This window comes from Passer montanus, unplaced genomic scaffold, assembly GCF_014805655.1.
Source record: "Passer montanus isolate IOZ18808 unplaced genomic scaffold, ASM1480565v1 scaffold5, whole genome shotgun sequence".
NCBI classification, from domain to species: domain Eukaryota; kingdom Metazoa; phylum Chordata; class Aves; order Passeriformes; family Passeridae; genus Passer; species Passer montanus.
In genome coordinates, this window is record NW_024369929.1 from 8,323,585 (window position 1) to 8,351,309 (window position 27,725).

At 42.0% G+C, this 27,725-nt stretch overlaps 2 protein-coding genes across 2 annotated transcripts in view; both read left to right on the forward strand.

Moving 5' to 3' along the window:
- Positions 1 to 2,063: 2,063 nt before the first annotated feature.
- Positions 2,064 to 14,416, forward strand: GATM (glycine amidinotransferase). Its single transcript, XM_039722741.1, has 9 exons — positions 2,064 to 2,209; positions 2,573 to 2,788; positions 6,794 to 6,989; positions 8,101 to 8,291; positions 9,555 to 9,692; positions 9,991 to 10,155; positions 11,795 to 11,858; positions 11,958 to 12,074; positions 13,372 to 14,416. The coding sequence occupies exons 1-9, from the start codon at positions 2,141 to 2,143 to the stop codon at positions 13,482 to 13,484; spliced, it is 1,269 nt and encodes a 422-aa protein (XP_039578675.1). The 5' UTR covers positions 2,064 to 2,140; the 3' UTR covers positions 13,485 to 14,416.
- Positions 14,417 to 18,095: 3,679 nt separating this feature from the next.
- Positions 18,096 to 27,725, forward strand: part of PDE8A (phosphodiesterase 8A) — a 157,361-nt gene continuing 147,731 nt past the window's right edge. The window contains exons 1-2 of the mRNA XM_039722733.1: positions 18,096 to 18,310; positions 22,843 to 23,302. Coding sequence (XP_039578667.1) covers positions 23,237 to 23,302 — 66 coding nt within the window. The 5' untranslated portion in view covers positions 18,096 to 18,310; positions 22,843 to 23,236. The remainder of the gene's footprint in view (positions 18,311 to 22,842; positions 23,303 to 27,725) is intronic.

The following is a 27,725-nucleotide window of genomic DNA, read 5'->3' on the forward strand; positions in this document are numbered from 1 at the left end:
TTTCCACTAAAAATAATTCTGAGCAGAACAAATCCAACCCAGAAGAAAAATTTTAAAAAATGTTAGAACATTCAGCAAAAACTTGTTGCAGTGATGGTGAGGACTCTATAAAGCATCAGAGCTATGTAGTAAGTGGGGAAAGAAATGTTGTGCAGTCAGAAAAACTATGTAAACTGAGTTGATAAAGAATGATTCAAAGGTCCAAAACTAGCTGATAAGTTGAAAACGACAGAAAAGGAAGCAAGACCTTTGGATTTAGCCACAAGCCAATCATTAATTTTTTTAGGTCAATGTGAGTAGAGTGACCTTAGCAAAATCAACTGAATCAAAAAGCAAGAATTTGAGCAGAATTAGCATAAACTTAATGGGTTTAAAATTTTTTTATTTATTATTAGATGACAAAAAAAGGTAACTAGGAATTAAAAAAAAAACATCAAGAACATTTCTTTTTGAAACTTGAAAAAATAACCCTGGTACAAAAATAGTGTTTGATGGAATTATGTTACAAATGAGTCCTAACAAGCTGAGTGAGTTATAAGAAAATTCTGCAGTTGTATGAAACAGAGTAATGTATACTTGGTATTTTGCCACTTAAAATAATTAACTTTTCTCTGAGAACTGTGTAAGTTCATGAAGAACTCATACTGTGTTATTTGTCCTGGGAAGGTGCAGTGTTTGCCTGTGCCAAAAAGACAAACTGCTGAATGAATAATTACCTAATAGAATAAAACACAGTTACTTGTGTATCTAAGGCATGTTAAAACTGTGGCTGATTTGCTGTAATCTAAGACCATAACTTATGTTTTAATATATGTAACCACTAGTGATGGTTACCTTTTCCTGCTATAGATACGTGTGCTGAGTTCACCAACACTGCCTGCAATTGTGCATGTAGAAATAATATTAAATATTGTGTCTGTTCAAGCCCCAGTGTAGGAGCTCTGGAGAGCAGAGCATAGGCTGGAGGAGTATTGAGCAAGGCACTGCGTGGATGATAAAGGCAGAACCAAAAATCATGTTGGAAGAAAGATACGGATTTTTTACAGCTTTAAACAGAATCATTTGGATTAGAGTGATTTTTGGTATGTCTGCTTTTTACATGGAAAAGCGAAATTATTTGAAGTGAACTTATGTGCAAAGTAGAGCAAATATAGAATAGGCTAAGTGGGATATACTAAATATGAGTAGAGCTGGTTGCAAACACATTTCTTGTAGACTGTTTCTGTTGAGATAGAGGTATTTTTGAACACAAGTCTGTTTATTTTATCATGGAGAGGTTTTGCAGGGAAACATGTACTGGTCTACTAGGACCTAACCAGTTTATGTTTTCATTTTAGGACAGCTTTTCATCACATCATAATATGGATTTTGAGAAGCCAGAATTCGAAATTGTTTGGGATATTCTTGAAACACCCCTTCAGTAATTAAAAAATTCAAATATTTTTTTAGGTGAATCACAAACTCTTTAGGTTGTAGTCTAGAGGTCTGAATTCCTAATGTATGAAATACTGGAATTTTGGTAAAGTTAAATTTGTCGACTACAGGCTTAATGAAGAATATGCGTACTTGACGACTAAAACCAACCATATGATGCACTTCGGACACATTTTGGAGAAAAATTTCAAAACGTGACTTTGTCCAAGCCAGGTCGCTGCTGAAGAGCCCTTCGTGGAAAGGAAATCCAGGTGCGTTGGAAGGAGTCAGTTATCCCTGGGGCTGCGTCTCCCGGGGCTGCCTCCGAGCCCGGAGGGGAGCCGTGCCGGGGGGAGCCGTGCCGGGCAGAGCCGGGGGAGCCGATTCTGGGGCAGCCGTGCCGAGAGCGGGACAGCCGGGGCGGGCAGAGCCGGGGCAGCCGAGCCAGGCAGAGCCAGGCCGGACAGAGCCGTGCGGGGAGCGGGACAGCCGAGCCGGGCACAGCCTTGGGGAGCCGTGCCGGGCAGAGCCGGGGGGAGCGCAGCCGGGAGCGGAGGAGCGCAGCCCGGAGCGGAGCGGAGCAGCCGAGCCGGCCCCGCCCGGCCCCGCGGGCGCTGCCCCCGGGCGGGGCGGGCCGGGCCGGGCGCACATAAAGCGGAGCCGGCCCGTGCTGTCCCGTGCCGTCTCGTCCAGTCCCGTCCCGTCCCGTGGTGTGCGGCCGGCGGCGATGCTGCGAGTGCGGTGCCTGCGCGGGGGCAGCCGGGGCGCCGAGGCAGCGCACTACATCGGCTCCAGGGTTGGTGCCGCGCGGGGCCGGGCTGAGGTTCCCCCAGCATCCTCCCGCCCCAGCCTGCAGTGCCGTGCTCCCATCTCCTCCTCGCCCTTCCTAACTGAGTGTACCTGAAAAGGCAGGATTTCCTTTAAGCATCTGCTAGGCTGTGAATAAATTAGAATGGCTGTGACAAGCCGTGTTTCTGTTAAAAGTTCAAATGCATTGCTTTGGGATTAATGTATGTTAATATATCCACTGCTTTGGGATTAATGTATGTTAATACATCCACTGCTTTGGGATTAGAGTGTTAAGGCATTTATGGGCTGAGCCATAGCTTTTTGTCTTTTGTAAGGGAAGCATAATTTTCGTTCTTGTCTTTATTTGAAGCTTCGAGGAGCCTTTACAGGATGGGTGCAGCGAACTTTGCAGAGCACCCAGGCAGCTGCGGCCTCCCAGAACACCTGTGCTGCTGATGACAAGGCTGCGAGCCCTGTGCCCAAGGACTGTCTTGTTTGCTCCTACAATGAATGGGACCCACTGGAAGAGGTCATTGTGGGAAGGGCTGAAAATGCTTGTGTCCCGCCTTTTTCTGTGGAGGTTAAGGTAAACAATAAAAACTAACTTTAAATAGAAAATGTGGAATTTATACCTAAAATTTACTTAAGCTTTAACATGCATAAGGTGTAGTGCTTACTCTTGGGAATTCTTCTTTCAAGGTAGTAGTTTACATCTGTGAAACTTTACAGCATGGCCATGCTGGTGAGGGATGTGCTTTTTTCTTTGGACTTTCAACTGAATTAGCTGTTTTCACACAAGTCACTAGCAGAGACAACCTCTAATATAGGTAATATAGCCCCGATGTTGTCAAAGTACACACACAAACTTTTGAGATGTTTGTACTGATGAAACTTTAATTTGGCTGGAAGCTCAGTAGGGTTACAACTTGAAAAAAACCCTGTTGTTTGCTGCTTAACAGTCTGAGCAAGATTGATTTCTGTAGCTGTAGACCAACAGGACTCTTGTGTCAGACAGCTCTGAAGTAGTTTACTGAAGCTTCTGTGTGCTACAGTAAATTATGTGTGGAAATACATAGTCCACTGTTATTTCAGCATTTTTCTGTGCCTAAAACTGCATAAGCAACCTAAATAAATTCTTGATTCTTTGTTCTCTGGAATCTTGCATTTAAAACAGTAATACTCAAATAGTGGACTTGCTCCAGATTTTTGTGTTCTTCACCTGGACTTTAAAGTTGCTGAGTGTGTGTGTGACCTGCATTTGTGAGCATGTTCTTGAGCCTTTCATTGTTACAGTACAGCACTACCTGCAGGGCAGAACGTAATCCATGGCTGTCACAGCAAAATGAGCTGGCTCATGGCTTCTACCCAAGAGACCTTAGGAAAAATTTAAAGGATAGCCTGACAAAGTTGACTCAGTTAAAAAAAAAAGGAAAGAAAAAAAGAATTTTTATCTGACATTGAAAGAATGGCAAACAAAGATACTGAAAATAAGTTTAAACTGCTGGAAATGGTTGTTTAGCTGCAGTTTGAGATATTGACTTGTACAGAAGAATTTCTTCCCTTAGGTATGTATGTGCATTTATGTAGGACTGGCATAATGAATGTACAGAAAGAGTAAGGAAAAAAAATCTAACATTTTACATTGTAATATTAAATGAGGCAAAATTCAGCTCCTAAGTATTGGTTAGGGGCTTAATTTAGCACACAAAAAAATTATTTCAAGTGTCTAACTTGCTGAAGTGCCACCTGCTGTACAGGTTTTACTGCCTGTTAAGCCATAACTACTCACAATAGGTCAGAATTTCACTTTCACATGTGAAATTTCAGAATTTCACATGTGATATCAAAAGCTCAGTGAGGAATGTCAAAGTATAGGATTACCTCTGCAATTCAAATACCTATGACTTAAAGCAAATTTAAATCTTAACTCTATGTCAACTGCCAAGTCCACAACAAGTAATGGGAACAGAGCCAATTTGAGATGTGGTTCCCTCTAATTTTCTCTGCTTTTGTCTTAAATATTGCTGTAGAAACTGCAACAGTAACACTGGGAGGGTGTTGCTGAATAATCCAAGTTATAATCCAGTCCTATCTTGACATTATTATTATTAATTAATAGATTCATGATTGTTTAAATCTCCGTGTGGCCAAGAGGTGAGGTGTGTCCTGTTCCTGCCCCTGAGAGCAGCAAAACTAGAGCTCATGGTTATCATGTGCTGAGTGCATGAGGGGCACTGCTTGAAAAAAATGCAGTTTAAAACTCTACACTTAGGAGGAAAATTCGAAGCTTTTGTTTAAAACTGATGAATTCTACACTTAGGAGGAAAATTCGAAGCTTTGGACCTGAGACACTCCAAAAAATGTATCTCAAATTATAGCAGTTTGGTAAATACTTGTGTTGAGATTGTGGTTTAAGACTGTATGAGTGTTTATTTGCTAAATATTTAAATGCAGGAAGTATGGCTGCATTCAGCACTCTTTTCTACTCTGAGACAAGGGTTTGGTATACTCAAGTGTTTTTGCTGTGATGTGGGAATGATGTGCTTGGCATAAGAAGGTGGAAGGAAGGAATTGAATAAGGAGCCCTGCATCTCTGATGAATATTAATGAGCTGATACTTAATTGCATATCCTTTCCAGAGCTTGAAACAGGCTGTATAGAGGTAAATACAATATTTGAAAACTTGAAAAATCCTAACATTAATTAGGAAGATGTCCTGTTTGAATCAGCACTGCCGTGAGAAATCCTACAACTGAGATGTATTCTGAAGCAGCTGAGTCAAGCAGTTGAACTTTATAGCTTTGTATACTGCAGTGCTTTTCAGTACATTTTGTGAATAAGAATGCTTTTTGGGTGAGGAGTATTATTAACACAGATCCTTATATCTTGAGTAAGAAGATGAGAGTGTGTGCATGTATTTACTACTGAATAAGGCAAAAAGAATTTTTATCTGAATTTAAGTTTTAATATCCTAAATTTATTAACTGTCTTTACGAGGTTCATGGTACATCTTGATAATGGCAATTATTTTCCATGACAAATGTTTAAAGTAAATAGCAACTATAAGGAACAAAAATGCTGTTTCTTAAGGACAATCTTTCCTAAAATACTATTTCTGAAAAGAAATAGTTTGTTTTAAATGTTGTGTTTTCTGTGTCCTATCCATGGTCCTTTTTGAACATTCTGAACAGATTTGTATGTCTATGGCCAAAGGGGCCTGAAATGTCAGCCCTGCCTTGCTATGAAATACATGTCCCAGCTATTTGGAAGGCAGGGAATATGAGTAGTGTTGCAGTGCTAACCTTTATTCTGTTGTGACTTTTAGATTACACCATCCCATTAGTGCCACACAAGTGTGGTTCCTCAGGTTTGAAAAAAAGCAGAGAGGAGCTGCACCTCTTAGGGATTGATGGTATTCACACACACCATGGCTGGCTCTGAAAATAACCAGCTTCAACCCCTAGGATGAATTTATCTCATTAGCAGAACACGTCTCCATAGGAATGCTGAGCACTTCATGTGATCTGCGTGTGACTTCTGGCCAGCTGGCAAGTTTGAGGTGCTCAAATTACCCAGGACCTCACTTACAGAAAAAGAACAAATTCCCTCAGGAAGGATGGGAAGAAGTTTCAGTACAGGAGGAGCAGGATGGGCATGCTGAGGCTCTCTGTGTAAATGTTAAGGCTGAATTTTCTTCCTTCTCTCTCACTTCTATAGCATGAGCAAATCTCCAGAAACAGCAGAGGGAACAGCCTGGATTGTTAAAGGGGATCAGGCCTGCTTTCAGATGGATGGCCTTGCCTGCTCAGGGCTCAGTGGCAGCACAAAGGAACACCATCACTCTGCTTTTGGGGGAACATTGTGTTCTGGGAGGTGGTCAGGACTGCAATGTCAGGAGACAACCCCTTGTTTGGAAGGGCAGGTTCTTCTGCAGCCCCTTGCTGTCCCTCCATTATTTTGAATTTGTTTTCCGTTATTAAATTAGTTTCCATTATGAATTTTCCATTCTTTTGAATTTGTTTTTAATTTAAGAATGTTATCACAGCATTTCAGCAGAGGATTTAGGTCTGTAAATGTTGAACATGCTTTAATCCAACCCTGGCAGGTGAATTTAGCATCTTTTGCCTCTTCCAGACTGCTGCTGCACCTGAAGTACAGTCCCTTCTGGCAAACAAAGCATGTTAGCTGTACTTGGGATGGCTTTAGAATTTCTGATGTCACCGCTGTGACATTACTGAAGTGAGATTGTAAGAAGGTGACTACAGATGTGTGCATTTTGCAGATGAGCTCAAGGTTGTTTTAATTTAAAAACACGTCTGATACCCTTATTAAATAGAGAATCTACAGTGTTTGCCATCTTTGGTGTTTGCAAAGTGTTCTGTAACAGGGACCAAATGGCCACTTGGCAGCACTCGTCACTCAATACTTACTGAATGTAGTCAAAATATTGCAGGAACAGATAAAATGCACACTCAAACACACTAGGATCGAGAACAAGAAACTTGAAACTTTAACAATTGTATCTTATGCATCTATTTCACTCAAAAATAACTCGTGCTTATTCTTTGTCACTTCATGTGTTTTGTTCTAGGCAAACACATATGAAAAATATTGGGGATTTTACCAGAAATTTGGAGGCCAGGGTTTCCCCAAAGACCATTTAAAAAAAGCTATTGCTGAAATTGAAGAGATGTGCAATATTTTGAAGGGAGAAGGTGTTATTGTCAAGAGGCCTGATCCAATTGACTGGTCTGTGAAGTATAAAACACCTGATTTTGAGTCTACAGGTAAATGTTTTTCCATTATTGAAGGTCTTGTCTGTTTAGCTCTTGTCTGAGATGTTTTGGATGTTATCTAGTCTACCTTCCAGCTAGGAACAGGATTATCACCAGCTCTAAGTGAGGTCAATGACTGTTTTCTGTAGCTAAGACTTGGAAGATCTCCAGGGATGGAGATTCTGCCACCTGATTTGGTGACCAGCTTCAGTGCTGGGTGAATTTCCTGATGGAAGACCTTTGCCTGACACCCAGCCTGAGCTTCCACACCAGCCCCTCTTGCCAGGCTCCCTCTCTGTGTTGTCACTGCCACTGCCAGGAAGTGCTAATCTGTCATGGCCCTCAAAGTGGCTGTAGAATGTTTCTGCTTTGTCTCCTCCTTGAAAGTCAAGTGCTCAAAGTCCCTCTGACCCTCTTGACAGCTCTTTGTTGGATCCTGGAGTTGGATCCACCTTAAACTATTGGAGTTGGAGGCAACACTTTACCAGGAAGTTCCTGACTAGTGTCAAGGAAATTTGAATGTTCCTTTAGCTACACACATTCCTCCATGTATGGTTACCTGCAGCGAGAGCACACTGACTCACCATGTAAAATATATTTTTAATTTTTTCTAGTGGAATTCAAATTCATTGAGGAACAGATAACCTTAAGGAAAAGTCAAATGGGACTGCTTTCTGCACTAGTTCTGTGTTCCATCAAATTCCTCCTCTGAGCTATTACTTTTTAAAAGGATAGTATGTAAAGAAATGCTGTTCACTTGAAAAATGTGCTTCCCATCATCACTTTTTAAAGTCATCTGGGTAATGCAGAAGTGTTGGTCTACTTAATTTTCATTAGCCAAGTTATGAAGTGGAGGCTTGATGGTGGATGGCTTTCATCTAGCTGTGAATCTAAGTGAGGCTTTGTAGCAAACCTTCCATGTATTTTGAATGAAACATATTACTTTGAAAAATTACTGAAGAATGTAAGGACCTGATATTATGTGCTGGATTCCTCACATTGCTAAGCATTATTTTTGCTATTATTTTGGATAGAAATAATGGTTAAAAGAAAGGGAAAAGTGCCTGAGCAGAAAGAGCTGAGAAAGGCATATTTGTCTCATTAATGGCCACTTTCCTTTCAGGTATGTATGGTGCCATGCCAAGAGACATCCTGTTAGTGGTGGGAAATGAGATTATTGAAGCACCTATGGCTTGGCGTGCTCGGTTCTTTGAGTACAGGGCCTACAGGCGACTAATCAAAGATTATTTCAACAGTGGTGCTAAGTGGACAACTGCCCCAAAACCCACAATGGCAGATGAACTCTATGATCAGGTACTGTTCTAATTTTCCTTCAGAACTTCAGTTCTCCTTACACAGAATTTTGTTGATAGTTTCAACCTGATATTTAGGATTCACAAAATAGTGAGGGGGAATGTCACAAAACTGGAAAATTTGGAAATTTGTTTTTTTTCTAGTGTATGCAAACATGCTGCAGACTTTCCAGCTGAAACTCAGTGTGTGCAGTTGGAGAACAAGGAACAGGAAGTTATGTCTATTAAATTCCTCTGCTTTGAATTGTTTTGGTTACTGGCTGTAACTGAGCATTACTAAAGAGGAAGGAATGCTAGAAAAACATCACAGAGATGACTTTCAAGAATAAAGATTCCCTGGGAATGTCCATATGTCCTGGGTGCATTGGGAAAGTGGGAAATAATATATATTTTGCCACAGAAAAAAATCCCCTCTCGTAATCCTTGTTTTGCACGATGATTGGTATTTTGAAAATTACATAAAATAAATAGTGAAAGATCTAAACTATATTTACCTTCCAAATATTTTAGTGAATAGTTTCTTAATTTTTTTCCTAATAATTTTGACTTGGAGAATTTTGGTAGTTTCCTATAAGTCCCCAAATGCATCAGAACCTTGGTGACAGCATTTACAATAAATGTAGTTGTGAAATGATTGCGGCTTTCTGGGAACAGTGTCATCAGTGATACAAAGGAGACTTTGTTAAACAAAATTACCTAAGAGTCACCTTCAGTATTAGAAAACTTCTGGAGCCTGTAATTATTTATGTGGCATTTTTAATTTGTGCTGGATTTTTACATCTCACTTGTTCTGAATTGCCTTGTTTAATTTTAAAATTATTTGTAATAATAAAGATCCATCTTCTAGCTTGAAGTTCTGCTCCATTCTAAAATATGGAAGAGTGAGGAGTCCACATTCATTAGAAAATAGCTTCCAGTCCAGTATTTCTGTCAGTGTGCAGTGATTTGTTGGACTGGTATTAAACTCCACTGGTAATGAGTGCTTTTGATCTGGTTTTGAAGAGCAATTAATCTCTTGATATAACTTTTGTCTCTTATCTCATGACTTATTCTTGAATGTGCTTAAAGCCTTTCACTTTTATTTCCACATTTAGATTTTCTTTTCTATTCTAATAAGAAGTAACCAAACCACCTCCAAGGAACACACTAGCTATCAATATTAACACATTTTCCTAATTTCAAATTACTCCCCACTAGCAAATTATTTGAGAACTTTCTTTTAACATCTCCTACCTAAAGTTGTTGTTTTCTTCTCTACAACTAGAATTATCCAATCCACTCTGTTGAAGACAGGCATAAACTGGCTGCTCAGGGAAAATTTGTAACTACTGAATTTGAGCCATGCTTTGATGCTGCTGACTTCATTAGAGCTGGAAGAGATATCTTTGTACAAAGGAGCCAGGTAAACAAAGCTTTCTTTCAGCAGCTTTGCTGTCTCTCTTAGTGACTGGTATTCTGTCTTTTAAAATTCCTGAGCAGTGTTAAAATAAGAGAGTTGGCAAAAGAAATTGCTCTTCGTAGAATATTTGATATACAGGATAAGACTGCCTTCCAGGTAAGGAGTTAGCTGAAGGCACAAAATTCTCTCTTAAATTTGCTTTAAATATTTAAAGAAATAAAACCCTGGACAAAGTAAACTTGGATGCAGTTTATATTCTGGGCTAGTAAATTATTCTAGCTTCATTTGTCCTGTTTTTCAGGTTACAAACCACATGGGTATTGAATGGATGAGGCGACACCTCGCACCAGACTACAGAGTGCACATAATATCCTTCAAGGATCCCAACCCTATGCACATTGATGCCACTTTTAATATCATTGGGCCTGGTCTTGTGCTGTCTAACCCAGACCGTCCCTGCCACCAGGTGAGAGTGTACAAGGGGGGAAAGTGTTTAGTGTTTAAAAACCCCTCAGCTGGGTGCATTCCCTGCTGGGTGATTACTATTCCACACGTTCCACTGTGTGCTGCTTCCTAGGTCCATGGTTAAATAGGTGGAAGTAACCTAATTTTTAATGATGTATCAAAGCAAGCACCTGGGATATGCTACTTCTCTGAACACTTAAAACTGCTTAAATACTTTAATTGTATCCTAAGAGAAACTGAAGGCCTTCTGCTGCTCAGATGAGAAATCTCCCTTTTTATTCCTATTTTGGAAGCCTCTCCTTTGGTGTTAATTGAACCAATGGCAGGAAGCTGGTAGTTGCTCAGGCATTCAGCTTTGAATACCTTCTGAAGAAAATATAAAACCTGCTACTGCACTGAGAAAAAGCTAATAGTGCTGAGCAGCACAATGAGATCAGAAGCCTTCCAGGGAGCGAGAGCTCATCTCTGTTACAGTCATGTCACTGCACTGCAGAGCTCGAGGATTTTTGTGAGGATCCCTGTGGCTTTAGAGGCTGTACAGCCCCAGGGGAATGGCTGAGCTGACCCTGAGCAGGACAGAGCTGGGTGCTGCCCAGAGCAGAGCTCCTGAAAGCAGCGCTGGTCTCTGGGCAAGTGCTCTCAGTGCAAATGCTCTGATTGAGCTGCTGCCTCCTGCAGCATCCATTCCGAGAATATCATCTTAAAAACAATCTTATTTTTAACTCCCCTTTCCCCTTCCACAGTTTTTCGTAGTGTTACCTGGAAGAGGATGCTCTTTTTGGTCTCCTTGTATTGAACACATGTTCTGGGACTTTTTGCCTGTGCAGATAGAAAAGATTAATGCAGCTTGCTTTCACAAGAAGTGGTGTGGCCGTTCTGGGTGACCGGGGAGCGGTGGGGGTGTGCGAATGGTGCGGATGAAAGGGGGCTTTTCTTGCACGGTGCCGATGAAAGGGAGCTTTTCTCTGAAATCCTGGCAGGCCGGGCTGGCTGTCAAGGGTTCGGGATTGGAGCTCCGCCTCGTGGTAACGCTGGAGCACTCGCGAAAGTTCCTCCAGCTATTCTGGCAATGAAGAAAAGTCAATTCTCCTTTGCCAAAATTATCCTCCTCTTAATTTTAACTTGATTGTGTAAATCTTAGAGACACAAATTATTCCTTACATTGTTCCCTTTGTTAAATGAACTGCGTAATTGTTTTCTTATAAAGTGTGAAGGGAAGGTAACTTTGTGTTATTTCTGATGGGTTTGTTTTTAGAAACATCAGTGTAACTCATATTAATGGCTTTTATAACCATATAGGAAGAAATAACATAAAAAAAAAGATAGTTGAGTGTGTTTCAGTTGTTACCAATACTTTCATTTAACAAGCTCCAAACTGCAAATACTACCTTTTGTCTTTAACATATATAAAACCAATAGAAATAAATGCTATTGGTACGCAAAATCTAAAAAGACTTTTAGAAAATGCTTGTATGAAAGCTGGGTTTGTAGATGAAGCCTGAATGAGGGCCAGAATAGTGAACTGAGGGCAGGGGATGTCATGCATATTGGAATATTCTGGGAGAATCTGGCAAAGGTTGGAGGACATCATGTGATACTCTAAGAACCCTCTTGAGAATGTATTTAAATTGCTCTTCCAGATTGAGCTCTTCAAGAAAGCTGGCTGGACTGTGATTCAACCCCCAGTGCCACTCATCCCAGATGGTATAGTCACCCTTCCTTCCCCAGGGATTCCAAGAGTACTCTTAAGGGTACAATGAGGAGTAACATTGGTACAGTGCAAGGTTTATTCTCCTGTTTTAGATCACCCACTGTGGATGTCTTCTAAGTGGCTCTCCATGAATGTCCTAATGCTGGATGAGAAACGTGTGATGGTGGATGCCAACGAGACATCCATTCAGAAGATGTTTGAAAAGCTGGGTATGTCCTAACACACTTCTACACACATTTACAAGAAAATTATTGTGCTACCAGCCAGGGTAAATGGAGGTTTCACTCAAAGCAGCCAGCACTGGAAAATGTACTCAAACAGCTGGATTAGCAAGTAAGAATAATTCAGTGATTTTTCTCCTGAATACTTCAGCCATAGAAATATGGTCTTCTTTTGCCCTCTACAGCTTGCAGCACATAAAGGTATGAGCAGCAACTGAAGTTCTTGCTAGGATGCCTTTGAATGAGCTTTTTAAATGTAAACTGTCCAGTTTGAGGTCAACATCTGTCTTGCAGAGGTTCAGTGCACCTAAGGAGAATCTCAGTCCTGTGAGATGCAACTTCATGATACTGTGGAATTCCTTCAGATATGCAGTGACAGAACTGTATTTGAATATAAAATGTGGAAGTCTTATTATTCACAGCTGCTCAGTCTTAGGTTGTTTTATTGCATGAGCAAAGAGTTGAGGATTTAAAAATATTTGAAAGTACTTAAAGAATGAGGCTATTAATGCTAATCATGGCTTATCTTTTACCCTTGAACTTCACAGTCTGTGCAAGTTCTAAATAAACTCTGGTAGTCAGAAAGTTTGAAGGACTGAGATGGGTCTACTGGGAACAAAAGTATTGCTGAGCTAGGAGGTAGATATTCTACAGAGCTGCTCCTGAGCTCCTGAAAGTGCTGAGAAGCAAAAAAGGCAAACTCTGCAGAAAGAAGTTGTCTGATCCTTCTTTTGGGACTTTGTATTAGCTGAGCCACAGCTGAAACATCCATCAGAGCTGAAAAGAAGGGGGTAGGAAGCTTAACCTAGGTAGTAAGAGCCTCTTTTCCCCTTCAGAGAAAAAGGGAGTCAGAGCTATCTACCTTGAATACTTATTTTCTTGACACGCACTTGAAAGAGTACATTCAGTGTCTGAATCATAAATGCTTACACATATTTAGGAAAATGTGTCCTGATCATATATTGTAGCAGAATTTCAGCTGATTCTTTACATACTGCAAAACCTGAATTTATCTTTTTATAACTGGCACATTATAACACATAAGACACTGGCTATGCTCCAGGCACTGTGTAATCCTGAGGGTACCACAGAATGGACAAGCCAGCTGTATTTGTTCTCTGCCTAGAATTTGGGAAAACAAATTCTTAACAAACTAGTAGCAGATACCTTCCACATTTACATCTAGCCACGTGACCTGATAAAGTATCATCTGACGTTCTGATCAGAGCTTGCCATGTGAAGTTGAGAATCTAATTTTCAAGTGTGCCTTGTACACTTCTTGCAGGCATTTCCACAGTGAAAGTGAACATCCGCCACGCCAATTCTCTGGGAGGTGGCTTCCACTGCTGGACGTGTGACATCCGCCGCCGTGGCACCCTGCAGTCCTACCTTGACTAGGAACGAGCACAATAGGGAGCCATGGTTCAGCTTCTAAAATAGGCATAGGAAATGAGCAAATCACTGTCACTCTTGTTAAAATGACTGCATGAGCTCTAGTGCTTGGTAAGTGGTGTCCTCATAATGGTCTGGGTAATGTCTTCTTCTTAAATACCCTTCACTTTCAGTAGGATAATTGAAACTACTTCCATCAGCAATACAGGTTTTCTGGCTGCCTTTTTGAAAGACATCATCTATGAAGCCTTTTCACATTGGCTTTGAGTATAAAAGCTTGACAGGATAGCTAAAGGTCTTGTTGGAGTAGCTTGGCCACTAATACTGGATATCTACCTCTGTCTAGTTACCTTATTAAATAGGCAGCTTGAAATGTGAAACTTGAGTAAACTTTTCTTATTCCTTTTAACTACTTAATCTTTCTAATATATTCATGTGAAATGAAGTTGAAATAGATGCAGCTGTATAGGTCACTTAGGGAACCAAGTAATTTTATCATGTTTTTCATGTCTAGCTATACAGACTTTTACAGAGAATTTTCAGTATGATCTAACTTTTAATACATGTTCACTTACTTGCCATGTTCTTCTACATTTTCTTCTGATGCATGTCATGCATATGAGTGCTTTTTTATATTGCTTTTTGTATTGCTGAAGTTGGGTTTTATTTAACTTTTAGGTGTACAAAAGATAGCTAATATTCTGCTTGTACAGGTTTCAGTCTGAGTTGTTTACATAACTTAAAATGAGGCACAAAAGAAAAACCCAACAATAACTCCCCCACAACCTTAAGATTCTGACATCTTACAACCCGGACTTCCTTCAGCTGTAGCAGATACAGAAATATGTATCAAACATGCCTGATGCTGTGGAGGAATTTGAGTTTTGATTCCTGAATATGTACTTTTTATGCTAATAAAGTTTTTTTTGCATTCTCAATTTGTTGCCCTTCTGTTCATGTGTAAGTATGAAATGTCTGGATGGATACAAAATACACATGGATTTTTTTCCCCCTGTGAAACAGGTGACGTCTTAAACTCCTGTATAATGCAGAAAACCTTTGTAGTGTATTATTCATACACCATGTTTCTACTTCTGTTTTTCACAGAGGTATGACTGGTGGGGGAAAGTACCACTGATATTTCTTGCTGCACTGTGGAGGAATCTGCTCTTACAACACAGTTTACCCTGACAGAAAAGATGTCAGGCAGAACATGCTCACATACAAGCTGTATGGCCATATTTTAGAGCTGGGTAGGGCTGAGCAGGTCAAATATCAACAATCTAAAATGCTTTGACATATGGAAAGAGGTAATTAGGCAGCTGCCAGCACTTAATGAGGTAGAGATGGTGTCTATTTTCTCTCTAAAATCAAGGCTTTATAGACAATGGAAATTTCTCTGAGGTTTCTCTAACCAAGCTTTGTTTTCCACTGTTGGCCCTGGAGCTGGGCAGCTGCATTAGAGCAGCATACACAGCAGGTCATCTCTCCCACTGCTCTGCATGCTGCACTGCCAAAACGTCTGTGTGTCTGTGCTTGGCACGAGACACCACAGCTATGGCTGAAACCACTAGAAACTGGCTAAAAGTGGATTAGTAAGACATGTGCACCCGGGGTGCCTCCACGATTTAGGAGACTATATTTTCGTATAATGTCATATGTGACACTCTGGCTTTATAAACATTTCAGCCTTTTCCCAGTTTTTTTGTTTATCCCTTATTAATTTTTTTAAAGAAACATCTTAAACTGTGCACACAGTAGCAAGTATTTCAGCTTGAACACCACCATTTTGTTTCTGAAGTAATTTGGGTTTTTTTCTGCCAGTAATACAAGTTCTTTTACCTTATCCACACATCTCTTTACTGGTTTGGGAACAGACTTGCCTCTCTTAACATTCCAGTGCTTACCTTTACAGAGTTTTGGATGTTCACCTCACCTTTTTGGGGCATTGGATGCTGCAGAGACAAACCCAGTGTGATTAAAATTGTGGCCTTGTCCCATGTGAGGCACTTGGAGCAAAGCATATTTTGGAAATTGCATGTAATGGGATGAGGGCCGAGCTGTTAGCAGGTTTGGATGGGTGTGTCTCTGTGTGGCACTTAAGGCAACCCAATTCCTCCTGGGCTGTCCCTACAGCTGCAGGGAATGAGCTGGAAGAAGGGTGGTGGTCACTCTGGCTTGGCTGCCTTGCAGCTGCTCCGTGATTTTAGGAGAGCATTAACTGCTTTTGTAAAGTCATGCTTGACCTTCTTCTTCCTAAGTATGGAGTCTCACCCATTCTGTTTCACATGCTCAACCTTGGCTTCATCTTTTTATGCTCACCACTGTGGCAGGTGAGTATCTAGCTCTTTTATGGACTTAGAGTTATGTACCTATTTTGAGGTGACTGTGTGCTGGTTTTGGCTGGGACATAGCTAATTTCTTCACAGTAGCTGGTCTTGGGATTTGTTTGGATTTGTGCTGGAAATAGTGTTGATAACACAGGGATGTTGTAGTTATTACTGAGCAGACCTTTCACAGGGCCAAGACCTTCTCTGCTTCTCACAAGGAGCTGGGAGGGGACAGAGCTGTGACAGCTGATCCCAACTGGCCCCAGGAATATTCCAGACTATCTGGGATATCTGTCTCAGCATAGAAAGCATGGGGGGGAGGGAGGAAGAGGGTGATGTTCGGAGTGATGGTGTTTGTCATCTCAAGTCACTGCCAGGTTTGATGGGGCCTTGCTCTCCTGAACAGCCTGCCCATGGAAAGTGGTGAATAAATCCCTTGTCTTGTCTTCCTAGTGTGCACAGCTTTTGCTTTACCATTGAACTGTTTATTTCAACCCATGAGCTTTGTCACTTTTACATTCCCAGTTCCCCATCCCACCAGGGAAAGTGAACAGGAGGCTCCATGGGGCTTTTTGCTGCCTGGGGGTAAAACACAGCAGTCTGACAGTTGTTAATTTTGGGCTATGTCTCTACATTACTTGGAGTCTGTGGGAGCAGTGGTCTTTATTTCCATAATTTGGGAGTTACTGGGCTGTAGGTGCTGTTAACACAGCTAATTGCAAGCTCTCTCTTAAAATATTTGTTAATAATTGTGGATTTTTCTCCACAGCCATCCATGTCTCATTTAGTCCATAAGATGATGTTGATATTCTGACCTTATTGTAAGCTGTGTCTAGGACAAGAGAAGTTTAATGCCGACTCCAAATGACAGATTTTGTCCAGGAGGTGCTGGCAAAGCCAGTGACAGCAGCACTAGAGGGTGCTGCTGTGACGCCAGTAGCTTTCCTCCAGCCTGTCCTAAGGGGTGTTTTAGAACCACTTCTTGTTTACTCATCCTGTTTCTGATGACGTTTTGATCAAAGTCCTTGAAAACGCCACAATGTTTTTCCCAGCTGTAGATATCATTTGTGTGATAATGCACAAACTATTATTTCTCAGCATCAAAAACGTACATATATATACACATGAAAAGAATGGCTCTGAGTGTAGGGACTCAGATGTTTCCTTAAGGGCTGGCTGGATTGTTCAGGCTTACACAGCATGTCAGAAATCAAATCAGGGCCAAATGAGGATAATTGCTGCCTTTTTAATACTCCCTCACATGGGCTGAGCATCACGTGTTTTGACATAGCCATTAACTTTAAAATTATGGCCCAGAGGCCACATGTTTATAGGGTCATTCCCTGTTCTTTTATATATCTTCTTGAGGTTCAGTTATGCCTCCTCCTTTGCAGGAAACGAATACTGGTATTTTATCTCACCAATACAGGTGAGATTTCTGTGGATGATGTAGTCTATCTTGGCAGTTCATGCTCTGTCAGATTAATTCTAGAGTATTTCCTTCAGTTAGTGAAAAAATACCACTTGCTCCTAGAAATAGAAAATGTATTTGGAAGAATTAGAATTTAAGATGAACTAGAATCTATTCCCATTACCCCTTAAGAAATTCCAACTCATTAGGACAAAATGCAATTTAAATTTCTACAGAAGCAGGAATTGCTTGCAAATTGCACTTTTTTTTTTTTTTTGCAAGTTGAAATATCATCTTGGTAGAACCTCATTTATGCTGCACTTTTGAACAGCAAATTTAAATCCAAACACAATCTCCCCTGTTTCCTCCTTTGTTTATGTTACTTCTGAGTCAGCAAGGCACTGAAAAATTGCTGATCGTTTATAGGGGTGATGTTTATAGGGCTGTTGGGTAGAGTTTGGCCCTATCTAGTTGTAATACTGAACTGTGTTCTGGGGAGCTGAGTTCAGTGACCCAGGTTTTGTTACTCAGCTCATGCAGAACTGTGAGGTTTTATCCTGCAGCTCTCTAGTGAGAAATACAACTGCATGGGGCATCTGTGTGCAACAGGAAGTGATAACACATTTGGGGCTTTTAAAATATCATTGAAAGTACCATTACTTAACACTTCATCAGTATTTATCTAATACTTAATACATACAAATATTTGGTTTACCACAGGCTTTTCTCTCATGGGAGAACACAGTCATTGCATCCTTCAGTGTGGCAGTGGGAACAGAGGGTGTGGACTTGCTGTTCTCAAGAGTCAGAAATTTTGGAGACTGAGAAATTGCATACATCCCTCTTCATTTCAGGGTGAGAGAGTGTGAAACCAAATCTCTTTGGTCTTGTGGTGGACTGGACTTTTCTTGGGATTGGTGACATCCAGAGCTGGCATCTCGTGCTGCAAGGTGTTATGGTGCCCTAGGGAGCCCTTGAAAAGAAGGGTGAAATGGGAATGATGGTCTTGGTTTGAACAAGGCATGAAGAAACCTCATTCCTCTTCAAAGGAAAGGCCTCCTAAAGGAGTCTCCTGCAGCACCTTGTACAAGGTACATGACATGGCTTTGTTTGAAGGGACAGGTTTCTCCCCCTACCCTATTTACCCTGTGTCTTGGGAGAGCTCAAGGGCTGTCAGAAAGATGGTAAATCTGACATGGCTTTCTTTGAAGGGGCGGGTTTCTCCCCCTACCCTATTTACAAAGCCCCATTTCTTGGGAGAGCTCAAGGGCTGTCAGAAAGATGGTAAATATTGTCATGAAAGGAGGAAAAAGAATTATTGCAAAGACTGAATTACTTGGCCAAAGGTGAGAGAGGAAACCAGACTAGACATGGAGATAAATTCTGTGTCTTTTATGTGTGTGGCTTGTACTTTAACCACACTGCCATTCTCTTTTCTATATATCCAGTAATGTGGTAATTGGGATGCTGGCCAAGGGGAGGCAGGGAGAGGATTGCAGCAGTTGTCCTTATCAATTGTTAGGCAATGATTTCACAATTGTAGCTCATTTTCTTCACTGTGAAGCTGAGAGATGGGCTGTAGTGCACCACTGCTGTCTGCAAACACCAGCATAATCATATCCTGCTCCTGCTTCTGCTAAAAGATAAGAACAATATCATGAAAAATGAGATTTCTTTCCTAAACAAGAAAAGATTTATAATGGTCAAACACTCAAGGTATGCCTAGCAAATACCAAAACCTAAATCCTTTGCAGTGGTCTTCAAGATGCTGTCATTTCCCTGATAACTTGGGCCCCAGAGTTCAGCTCACAGCCTTTTGTAACTGGAACAAGCAGGTTTATTTCACTATACCACGAGTCCGTGTTTTCTCACAGCAGCCCTGATCCCTGCCTTGCAGCTTATCTTGGGAAGGAAAAAAAAAAATCAAACCTTTGTTTAATGTTGGCTAATAGCATTAAAGTTGCAGCAGGATGTCTTTAACCTGTTCTGACACATCTGCTTGAGGCAGCAGCCTGGAAGTGCCAGGCCAGGGCAGCTTCCCTGAAGGGGAGCCTTACCAGGGCTGGGTCAAGGCACTGCCAAATCCCCAGATTTATGTTTGCACCCACCGTGTGAGCAGCTGAATGTGCAGTTTGGTGAGGTCTGGACAGTGCTGGGTGTCACTAATGGCCAGCAGGCTCAAGGCAGCTTGGAATAAACCTGCCCCAGACTGATGTCAAATGCCCCTGTCCGTGACACTGGGGCTTTCCCTCTGCTCTGCCTTCCCTTGATGGCCTGGGCTCAGCATGGAGCCTTCCACTCTGGGGGTATTTGCAGGATCTCTCTGGTCTGCTGGACCACCTACTTCTGTGAGCCTGATGTTTCCTCTCTGTTGAGTTTACTTGAATCTGGCCCCGTTTCAAGGAACTGAGGCAGAGCCCACAAGCAGTACAGTGCAACTTCCTTAGGAAGCAAAATAAGAAACAGCTTTTAGCTTTCCTGGCTGGTCCAGAGGTAGTAAAAGTAATTTCAGACATGTTCAAGGTACTTTCTGTTGGCCTCTGCATTAGAAATGCAAAAAGCTGTTTTGTCTCTGTGGCTCTTCATTTTCAGCAGCTCCTGCTCTCCTGTAGAGGTGAGTGTTGCTCCTGCTGCTTTCTGAGGGACAAGCTCCAGCAGGCTGTGGGCGATCCCGAAATAAAAAAGGAAACTGATACCCAGCTGCAATTACAGCTCTCACTTCCTGATCTCCGCTCCTGGGCTGTACTTCAAAGCCATCTTTAGACCCATTCTGCACTTTCTCTTTTCTTTTTCATCCTTTATTTCCTTTCCTGGTGGACTTTGACATCAGGACTGCAGATGCACAAATTGGGTTGGTATTGGGGCTACATCCTCCAGCTGCAGGTCTCCTCCAGATGGGGGAAAGAGCCATCACCCGTTACAGGGAAAACCACCAAGCTGCAGAGACAAATGTGTCTGGCCTGTCATTGCCCAAGAAGCTCGTGACTCATCCATGGGGAGAGTTCTGATTTCCTAAATTAGTTTGGAGTAAACCAAGCTGTGGGCTATCCTTCCTGTGATCTGACACAACTCGAAACAGATGTCTGGTTTGCACTGAAGGTTGAAGCTGAAAACCTTGTGAGTTTGCTTCTCTGCAGCAACCATAGGAAAGTTTATCTTATGTTATGCTGCGTATGTGGAAAGTGTTTCCTTTGGATGCTGTTTTAAATTAGGCAATGGCCAATTCAAAACCAAAAAAACCTGTGAAAATTACTGCCACAGAATGTCATCAAAGCAGAAGACATAACATGGACACCTACGTGGATAATGAGTTGCAGCACTTTTGCCTGGTATTTAATGCAAGCAAACTTCAGAAGGCTGGCTTTGCCTACTCTGGAACATAGCTAATATGTCACTAAATGGGTGACCTGTAAAGATAAACCAGAGAAAATACAAAATGCAAAGCCATTTGATATTTTGGGCAGGCCCCTCGCCTGCTCTCTTAAAATTCAAATGGCCATTAGTGATTAGAGATTTTTTTGCCCAAGAGAATTAAAGGAATGGGGGGGAAAAAAGGGTCCTTGAAGCTGCTGTAATAAACAGCCCTTGTGAATAACTGGGGCAAGGATTGCTACAGTCCCCTCCGTGCTCCTGTCCCACAGCCTGCCTGGGGCTGAGCTGACTCCAGCTGGGCAGGGAGGGCTGGCCAGAGGTGCCCTGGGAGCCAGGACTGGGAACCCTGGGGTTCTGGGCTGGGAAAGCTCTTTGGCTCTCAAAAAATGTCCTGGGCTTACAAAATCACAGAAAGGGACATTTAAACTTGGTGAATATTTGTAGCAGAATCTTCTGGCTGGCAAGGGAGCACCTCACCTGGTAATCTGCTGGTTTGAACAGTGAGTTCATGTGAGTGATTTCAAAAGAGACAAAACTTGCTCAGCTGTGCTGCTGCACTTGGGCATGTGGGGCTAAGTCAGCTTTGCTTTTCCTTGAGTTTCTGTGGGAAATCATAAAGTAGCCTGCCTGTCAGTGGAGAGGTGAAAGTTTGGGAAGATATCAAACCTCTCCAGTGCACTTTTTGCTGGTTTGCTGAGTTACTAATGCTGAGTATTGCTGGTCTCACAGCATAGGACGGGAAACTGAGGCACAGGGCTTTTTATTGACCTCTTGAAATCACAAAATCACTGGTAAAGACAAGCAAATTTGCTGGTTTCCCAGTCTGCACTCATCTTTTGCCTTGCTCTCTCCATAAAGTCACACCTAAGCTCTCATAATTCTTGCCCTTTTTGTCACATTTGTCTTTACTTCCTTGAAATAAATACATAATCAAGCAATGTGTAAAATGGGCTCAGTCAGATATACCCTACTCAGTGTTTGAGGGCCTGTAGCTATTATGTCCCAACAAGACAGACACTTCCAGTTACTGACAGTTTTGATAAAATGTAATCTCAAACTAAAAAACTATTGAGAAATATCTCATTAAATCCTATGCAACTAATAATGAGAATAATTGAGCATGTGATCTCAACCAAATCACTTATGCACTTTGTGTGTCAGTGGCAGAAAGAGGTCTAAAAATCAGATTCCTGTATGGCTGATTTTTAATGATGCTGCCAAAATATGAGCATTGGATTAGAATATTTTATATTTGAACAGAATTAACTTTAATCTTCCTGCATAGTTGCCACTCTCCCCCTCCAAAAAAAAAAAATTCTTTCCTGCCATATGGAAAGAAAAGTTGTATATCAATATCAGAGAGGGGGGAAAAGTGGCCTTGATTTCCCAGAGTAGCCAGCAACCCTGGATTCCTTTCTTTTCCTTTAAAGAGAGGCCTTTCCTGAGACAGACCAACTGGCTGCCCTGAAAATGAAGCCATGTTTGTCTTTGAATAGATGTCAGAGATCACAGTTGGTTTCGAAATTTTAGGGCACCAGCTATCTGCAGTGGCACTGCCTGATACACAGTGCAAACAGAACAAAGAGGGTCGATCATTTGTTATCTGCTTTTATTTGTATTTATTGTGGCCCTTCTCTCAAACGTGTACGTCTGTTTGGAGAGAAACGTCACTGCCTAAATTGAGTGTGCTCCTTCAGGTGCACTGCTGCTCCTGAGAAAAATACTCCATTTGCTTGAGAAAGCTCCTGTATGCAGTGTTGTGGCATCACCTGAATTTTACTGACTCTGGCAGGGAGTGGAGGCTATTTTGTAAATTCTTCCCTATTTTATTTTGAGCATGAGTGAAACTTTTTAAAGCTGAGCATGTGGCAGATGAAAGTCTTGTAGGTGCCTGGATGGGAATTTGTGATCTCTGCTGAAAAATATCCTGTGGACATTACCCACCCAGCCTGCTGGGGTACAGGGTCTATGCATCCTTAGGGAAAAATGTTAGGGGTTTGATCCCACTGGCATTCACAGTGCCTTGTGGGTTTGTATGTGGCCTCTGAATGTCTGCTGAAAGCTTTGCATCGATCAGAATTTATCTCTCAGCTCAGAACAGTCAGCCCCCTGCCATCTTCTCTGGGCTTCTTTCTTCTAATAAAAATATTTACCTACCCAAGCAAGAAGTTGAATGTAAGTTGGCTTTATTACTGTAGTGACGTTGAATGGTTGGTTGCTGGGTGACCTTGCTTCTGATTTTATGGTCTAGGCCAGCTCTGGCAGCAGAGAGGTGTGGCCACGTACTTCACTCTGCTGTCAGCTTCTCCTGAGATGGTCAGAGGCTCAGTGTCAGCTTTCCTGGGAAGTTATAAACGTTTGCCATTTGTTATGTGAAAACCTGGATCCACCAGGAAGGGCTGAAGGAGATAAATGCCTGACAAGAGGAACTATTAAGGCTTAAAAGAAAGGCCAAGCTCTGTGAATCCAGCGCGGAACCAGGATCTGCACCCTTGGATTAGACCAGTGACCATAAAACCAACATGTGACTTATTGCAGGGCTTTCACAAACTGGGATACTGGAGCCTGCATGGTTTGCTTTGCTTTTGCTTGGAAGATGATTTAATGTTTTTCATTGGAGAACAAAGTTTTGCAACTAATCAGACATGGAAGAAAATGAAGGAGCAGATATTTTGGAAACCAGCTCTGTCTCTAATGGTCCTTGGTGCAAGGTGAGAACTTTTATTCCCCCTCCTCTCTCAGTCACAGAAAAGATTATCTTTCTGCTGTTTACAAGTGACTTCAGTAAACCATTGCCCTTGGACCAGACTGAATGCAACCTCTGCATCAGCTTTGTAAACAACTTCACAAATTCCTTAGAGCAAGGCTGTGCTAAACATTAGGAACAGAAATGAAATGGTGATGTGTGTGGTTAAGCGTCTGTCATCCACCTCACTGGAAGTTTCAAATATCTGAGTAACTGTAGGTTTCTGTGCTGTGGAAATGACCAAAATAGTTTTTTTAGGTGCTTGAACAATCCAGAAACTTCATATAATTTTAGCAAAGCCATTGCTTTAAGACTTGCAGGTCAAATATGTTGAGTAAAACCATAGCAAGCACAGGGTAAGATAAGCATTAACTTGGGCAAACAGATTGACAATTTAACTGCATGGAACTCGTTGTCCAGCAGCAATTGCTCCTACTCCCCCAGAGCTCCCTCAGAGCATTCAGCCTCCCAAATGGGTCAGCTGTGCTTCTTGTCAAATCCCAGCAGTGACGTTCAGAGATTGTTTTCTGTTTGCTTGTGTTTGTAATTTGATCTCGTGTAATAACATTGTCCTCGGCTCACATATAACCACGGGGGTAACTCTGACATCCTGCCTGAAAAAAAACACCTTGTTGATTCCTGTGCTTGACGTTTGAAAGATTTCCAGTTGGGACAGGTTAGCGTGTTTATATTAATCTCATCCTGTTACTTGAAATTAAACCATTAGCATTTTGGAGGTTGGACATTCTACTTCCATTTTGGTTCCCCCAAAATACTGGGGTTTGTAATCTTCACAAGTTGTGGAGGGCACTCATGGAAGATTTTCTGTTGCCTGTGCTGAGGCCAGGATTTCAGTCCAGCCATTTGTACTATGGAGAAGGAGCCTCTGGGAGGCCATGTCAGAAATGTGCCAGGTTAGATTTGAGCTCAGTATTGCCTTTTCTTCAATGGGAGTTACTGGAAACTAAGAGAACTAAGGAAACTGGAAATCTGAAAATATCTGAGTGCTTGCTCCTTGTTGAAAAATATTCTTAGTAAATACAGATGTGTATCTAACGAAAAGAAGTTTGAAGAGGTGGTCAAGCAGAAGAAACAAAAACACCTTGTCCTGTTGGAACGTCTCAGCATTGATTGCTTGGTGCATCTCCCATGGCACTGCCCAGACTCATCAGTGCTGAGGGTACTTCATTTCAGCCTGTCCAACAAAAATTCTGCTGCTGCATTTGCTGCATGCTTATTTTTTTTGTTTACAAAGTTGGATATCCAGTTAAAAGGCAGAAGCAACACTCAGGGGAAAAAGAAAGGGACAAAACTATGAGAGTAGTTTGTAAACATGAAGGCCGAAAATTATTCACCTCAAATATTTGGCACAACAACAAAATATGTTCACAGAACACTAGAGCAGTTTGCAATCAAAAAGTCTGTGTTTCCGTAGCATATATTATTCATCTCAGGTCAAGATTTCTGTGGAGGTGGAGGGCTAGAAACTGATTTCTGGAAGTAGTGTGCTCAGTCAGTTTTTAGTACAAATAGTGCCTATTGGTGCTTTTTTAGACACAGATTATAATTCATGGGAACCTGGGCAGGATGCATGGTTGTGGCAGGAGAGAATATCTTGAATAACAAAATGCACTCTATCATGGCCTAAAAGTTCACAGAGTGGAGGTTTACATGCTATTGTTTTGTGGCTCATAGAATATGATTTTCTTTCTGTGAACCTGTTATTTTCTAGTTTTTCCTTTAAAAATGGAAAAAACTCCCCCCCCCCTGCCCCCCGAAAAATCTGGCTAGTTTTTCCTTTAAAAAATGGGAAAAACTCCCCCTGCCCTTGGAAAAATCTAGAGGATTTTTTCAACCATATTTTAGTTATATTGGTTGCAGTCATAAAATTTTTACTTCACTGTGATAGCGCATTTATTTCTCAATAAATATTGAGAAATAATATTGAGAATAGCTCATAATTCAGCTGTTCAGCAACTGCCTTCGCATCTTTCAAGTGCAAATTTGTGTTTGCAAATAACTTTGTCTGCCTCTCATTGTGGGTACAAGTGTTCCTCATTAGAGCTTTTTGTCAGCATCCCAAAATGTGGTAATTGAAGATCCAGCTACAAATATTTCTGTTTGTGTTTCCTATCTTAGTGTTTAGTTTAAGAGGGTTGAATCTTAAGCAAAAGTGTGTTGATGTTCTTTTGTTTGTGTTTATTATAAAATCATAAAATGCTGTCATTTTCTGTGGTTAGCCCGGGCTGTGCCTGTGCTGTGGCTGAGCAGGGAGACCTGCACGTGGGCTGGCTTGCACCAGGGCCAGCAGGGCCTTGCTGTCACACCATTCTAAAGGCACTTAGAGGTTTTTAAATGAAAAAGAACGGGTTAGTTATTAACTTGAAGAAATATCTGATTTTAGAGAACAGAAGATTACAAAACAAACTGGATTTTCACCAGCTCCTGAAGGGCAAACAGTGCACTGCTCTCCCCATTTCCCCACAGTGTGTGTTTGTGTTGAAGCTTTTTCACTCTCATAGTACTTGATGTAAATGTTAATTAGCACTCCAGGGGAAATGTGTTAACAAATGTACCTTTGACACAGGTCCACAGCTATGCTTTGCTCTGTAGCTGCAGGCTGGGAAGATTAGCTGGCAAAGTAGCTGGTGCAGCTTTTGAGGAACCTCTTCAAACAGGAGCTCAGGGGAGCTTGCTGAGCTCTTGGACTTTGCTGCTCTTCTGCAGCTCAGGCTGCTCTTGCTTCTCTACAGAAGAGGTGCTGGCTAAAATATGAGCACTTCTAAGGAAGAAGGGCAAAGTCCTAGAGAAGGGATATTTCTAACCATTAAAAGGCTTCAAATGAGACTGCCTGGGCTTTGGCTTTCATGTGATGAAGAAAAAATGACTTAGCACAAACTTTGTGGCAGAATTTATTCCTTCTCCTCCCCCAGTGCTGAGCTTGATTAGCAATAAATAAGGGTGGTAAAGTAATTCCTGTAAGTTGTTAGAGTAGAAAGGTAACAGTAGTGCATTCATAAACACATTTACCTCATCACTGTACTTCTTTGCCTTTCCATAAACAGCCGGGCAGAGATTCAGAAATGGAAATCATTCACAGGCTGGGATTTTTCAGCAGTATTCAAACCTGCCTCAGCTCAGGTTAGCATGCAGATATATTGGTGGTTTCTGGCCTGATTAATTCCAGAACCTGCCATGACTTCTGTGAAAACATATGCAGAGCCACTTCTCAAGACTTGGGTAGTTCAGCTATTCATTTCTGTGCAGCATCAAATCCTGATTTCTCCCTGCTGAGGAACAGCTCATATTTAATGCACACTGAGAAGAGTCCAAGGTTATTAACCACTCTCTGGAAATGATGTTGGTGATCTCAGCCCAGCCCTCCTGAAGCTGGTCTGGGCTTTGCAGTAGTGATGAAAACCCTGCTGCAGGAGCATGCCTGTGCCTCCAAGAGCAAAGGGAAAAAGTGCTGCTGGGAGTCCCCTCCTTCCCTGGAGCAGGATGTTGCATGAAGAATGCTGGTGTTATCACATGGCTCTTGATCAGCTGGGCTAACCCTGGCACCCTTCTGGTGCTGCCCTCAGTGGGTATTTACAACAAGGGTGCCTCATACTTTTTTCCTTCCTGTAAAATGGTTTCTTTTGGGCCTTTTTGGCCCTATGGGGAGTTTCAAACCAGTGAGCTATTGCTGGTGAGGGGCCACCAGCCTTTGTTTCAGAGCTGAGGTTTTCAGGGACTTCAGCAAGAAATAGGAGGGTGAGCAGAATGTGAACTAGTGCATATCTGAATGGTGAGCAGCCCACTGGACACGGTTCAGAGCCCCTGGGCAAGCCTGACCTCTAACTAGGTCAGCCATGGAGAGGACTGCTGCTTTCTGCTCACCACGTGTCCAGGCTACAAGTGTGAACCAGGCTGTGCAGAGTGTACTTGGACTCTTTGTCCCAGCCATGCCTTCAGCTTGGCTTGGCCCATGGGCTGGGACAGCCCTGAGATGCTTTCCTGGCAGGGGAGCTCATGGGTGCACTCTTATTTTGAACAGCAGGTGAAAGAAACACCAACCTTTTTCACAGTGGGAGGTCTCACTTTGAATTGCTGCTAAATAAATGTGGCCTTGACTGGGTTAAATATGTCCAAAGCTGCTGGATGGAAGCTCTCTGGCAGGGTGCTGCCTGAAGATGCTGCTGCTTGGGCAGAGTTTCCCTGTGTGAAACTGCTCCCTCCTTGCCCCTGGGTGAGGCACTGAGCAGGGCTGGGACCCAGCACCCCACAGCTCCTGAGCCTGCCCTGCACTGACTCCAGCAGCCCCTCTGTGAGCATGGCTGGGTTTTGGCACCCTCCAGCTGCCCGTGAAGTGGTGACAGAGGTCAGACCTGAGCTACGCTGGTTGG

What these genes read in the sequence shown, in the direction of transcription:
- GATM (XM_039722741.1), top strand. Translation starts at nt 2,141, where the DNA reads ATGCTGCGAGTGCGGTGCCTGCGCGGGGGCAGCCGGGGCGCCGAGGCA. An exon ending in ACCTGATTTTGAGTCTACAG is followed by an intron (nt 6,990 to 8,100) that starts GTAAATGTTTTT and finishes CTTTCCTTTCAG; the next exon opens with GTATGTATGGTGCCATGCCA. An exon ending in GAAGATGTTTGAAAAGCTGG is followed by an intron (nt 12,075 to 13,371) that starts GTATGTCCTAAC and finishes CACTTCTTGCAG; the next exon opens with GCATTTCCACAGTGAAAGTG.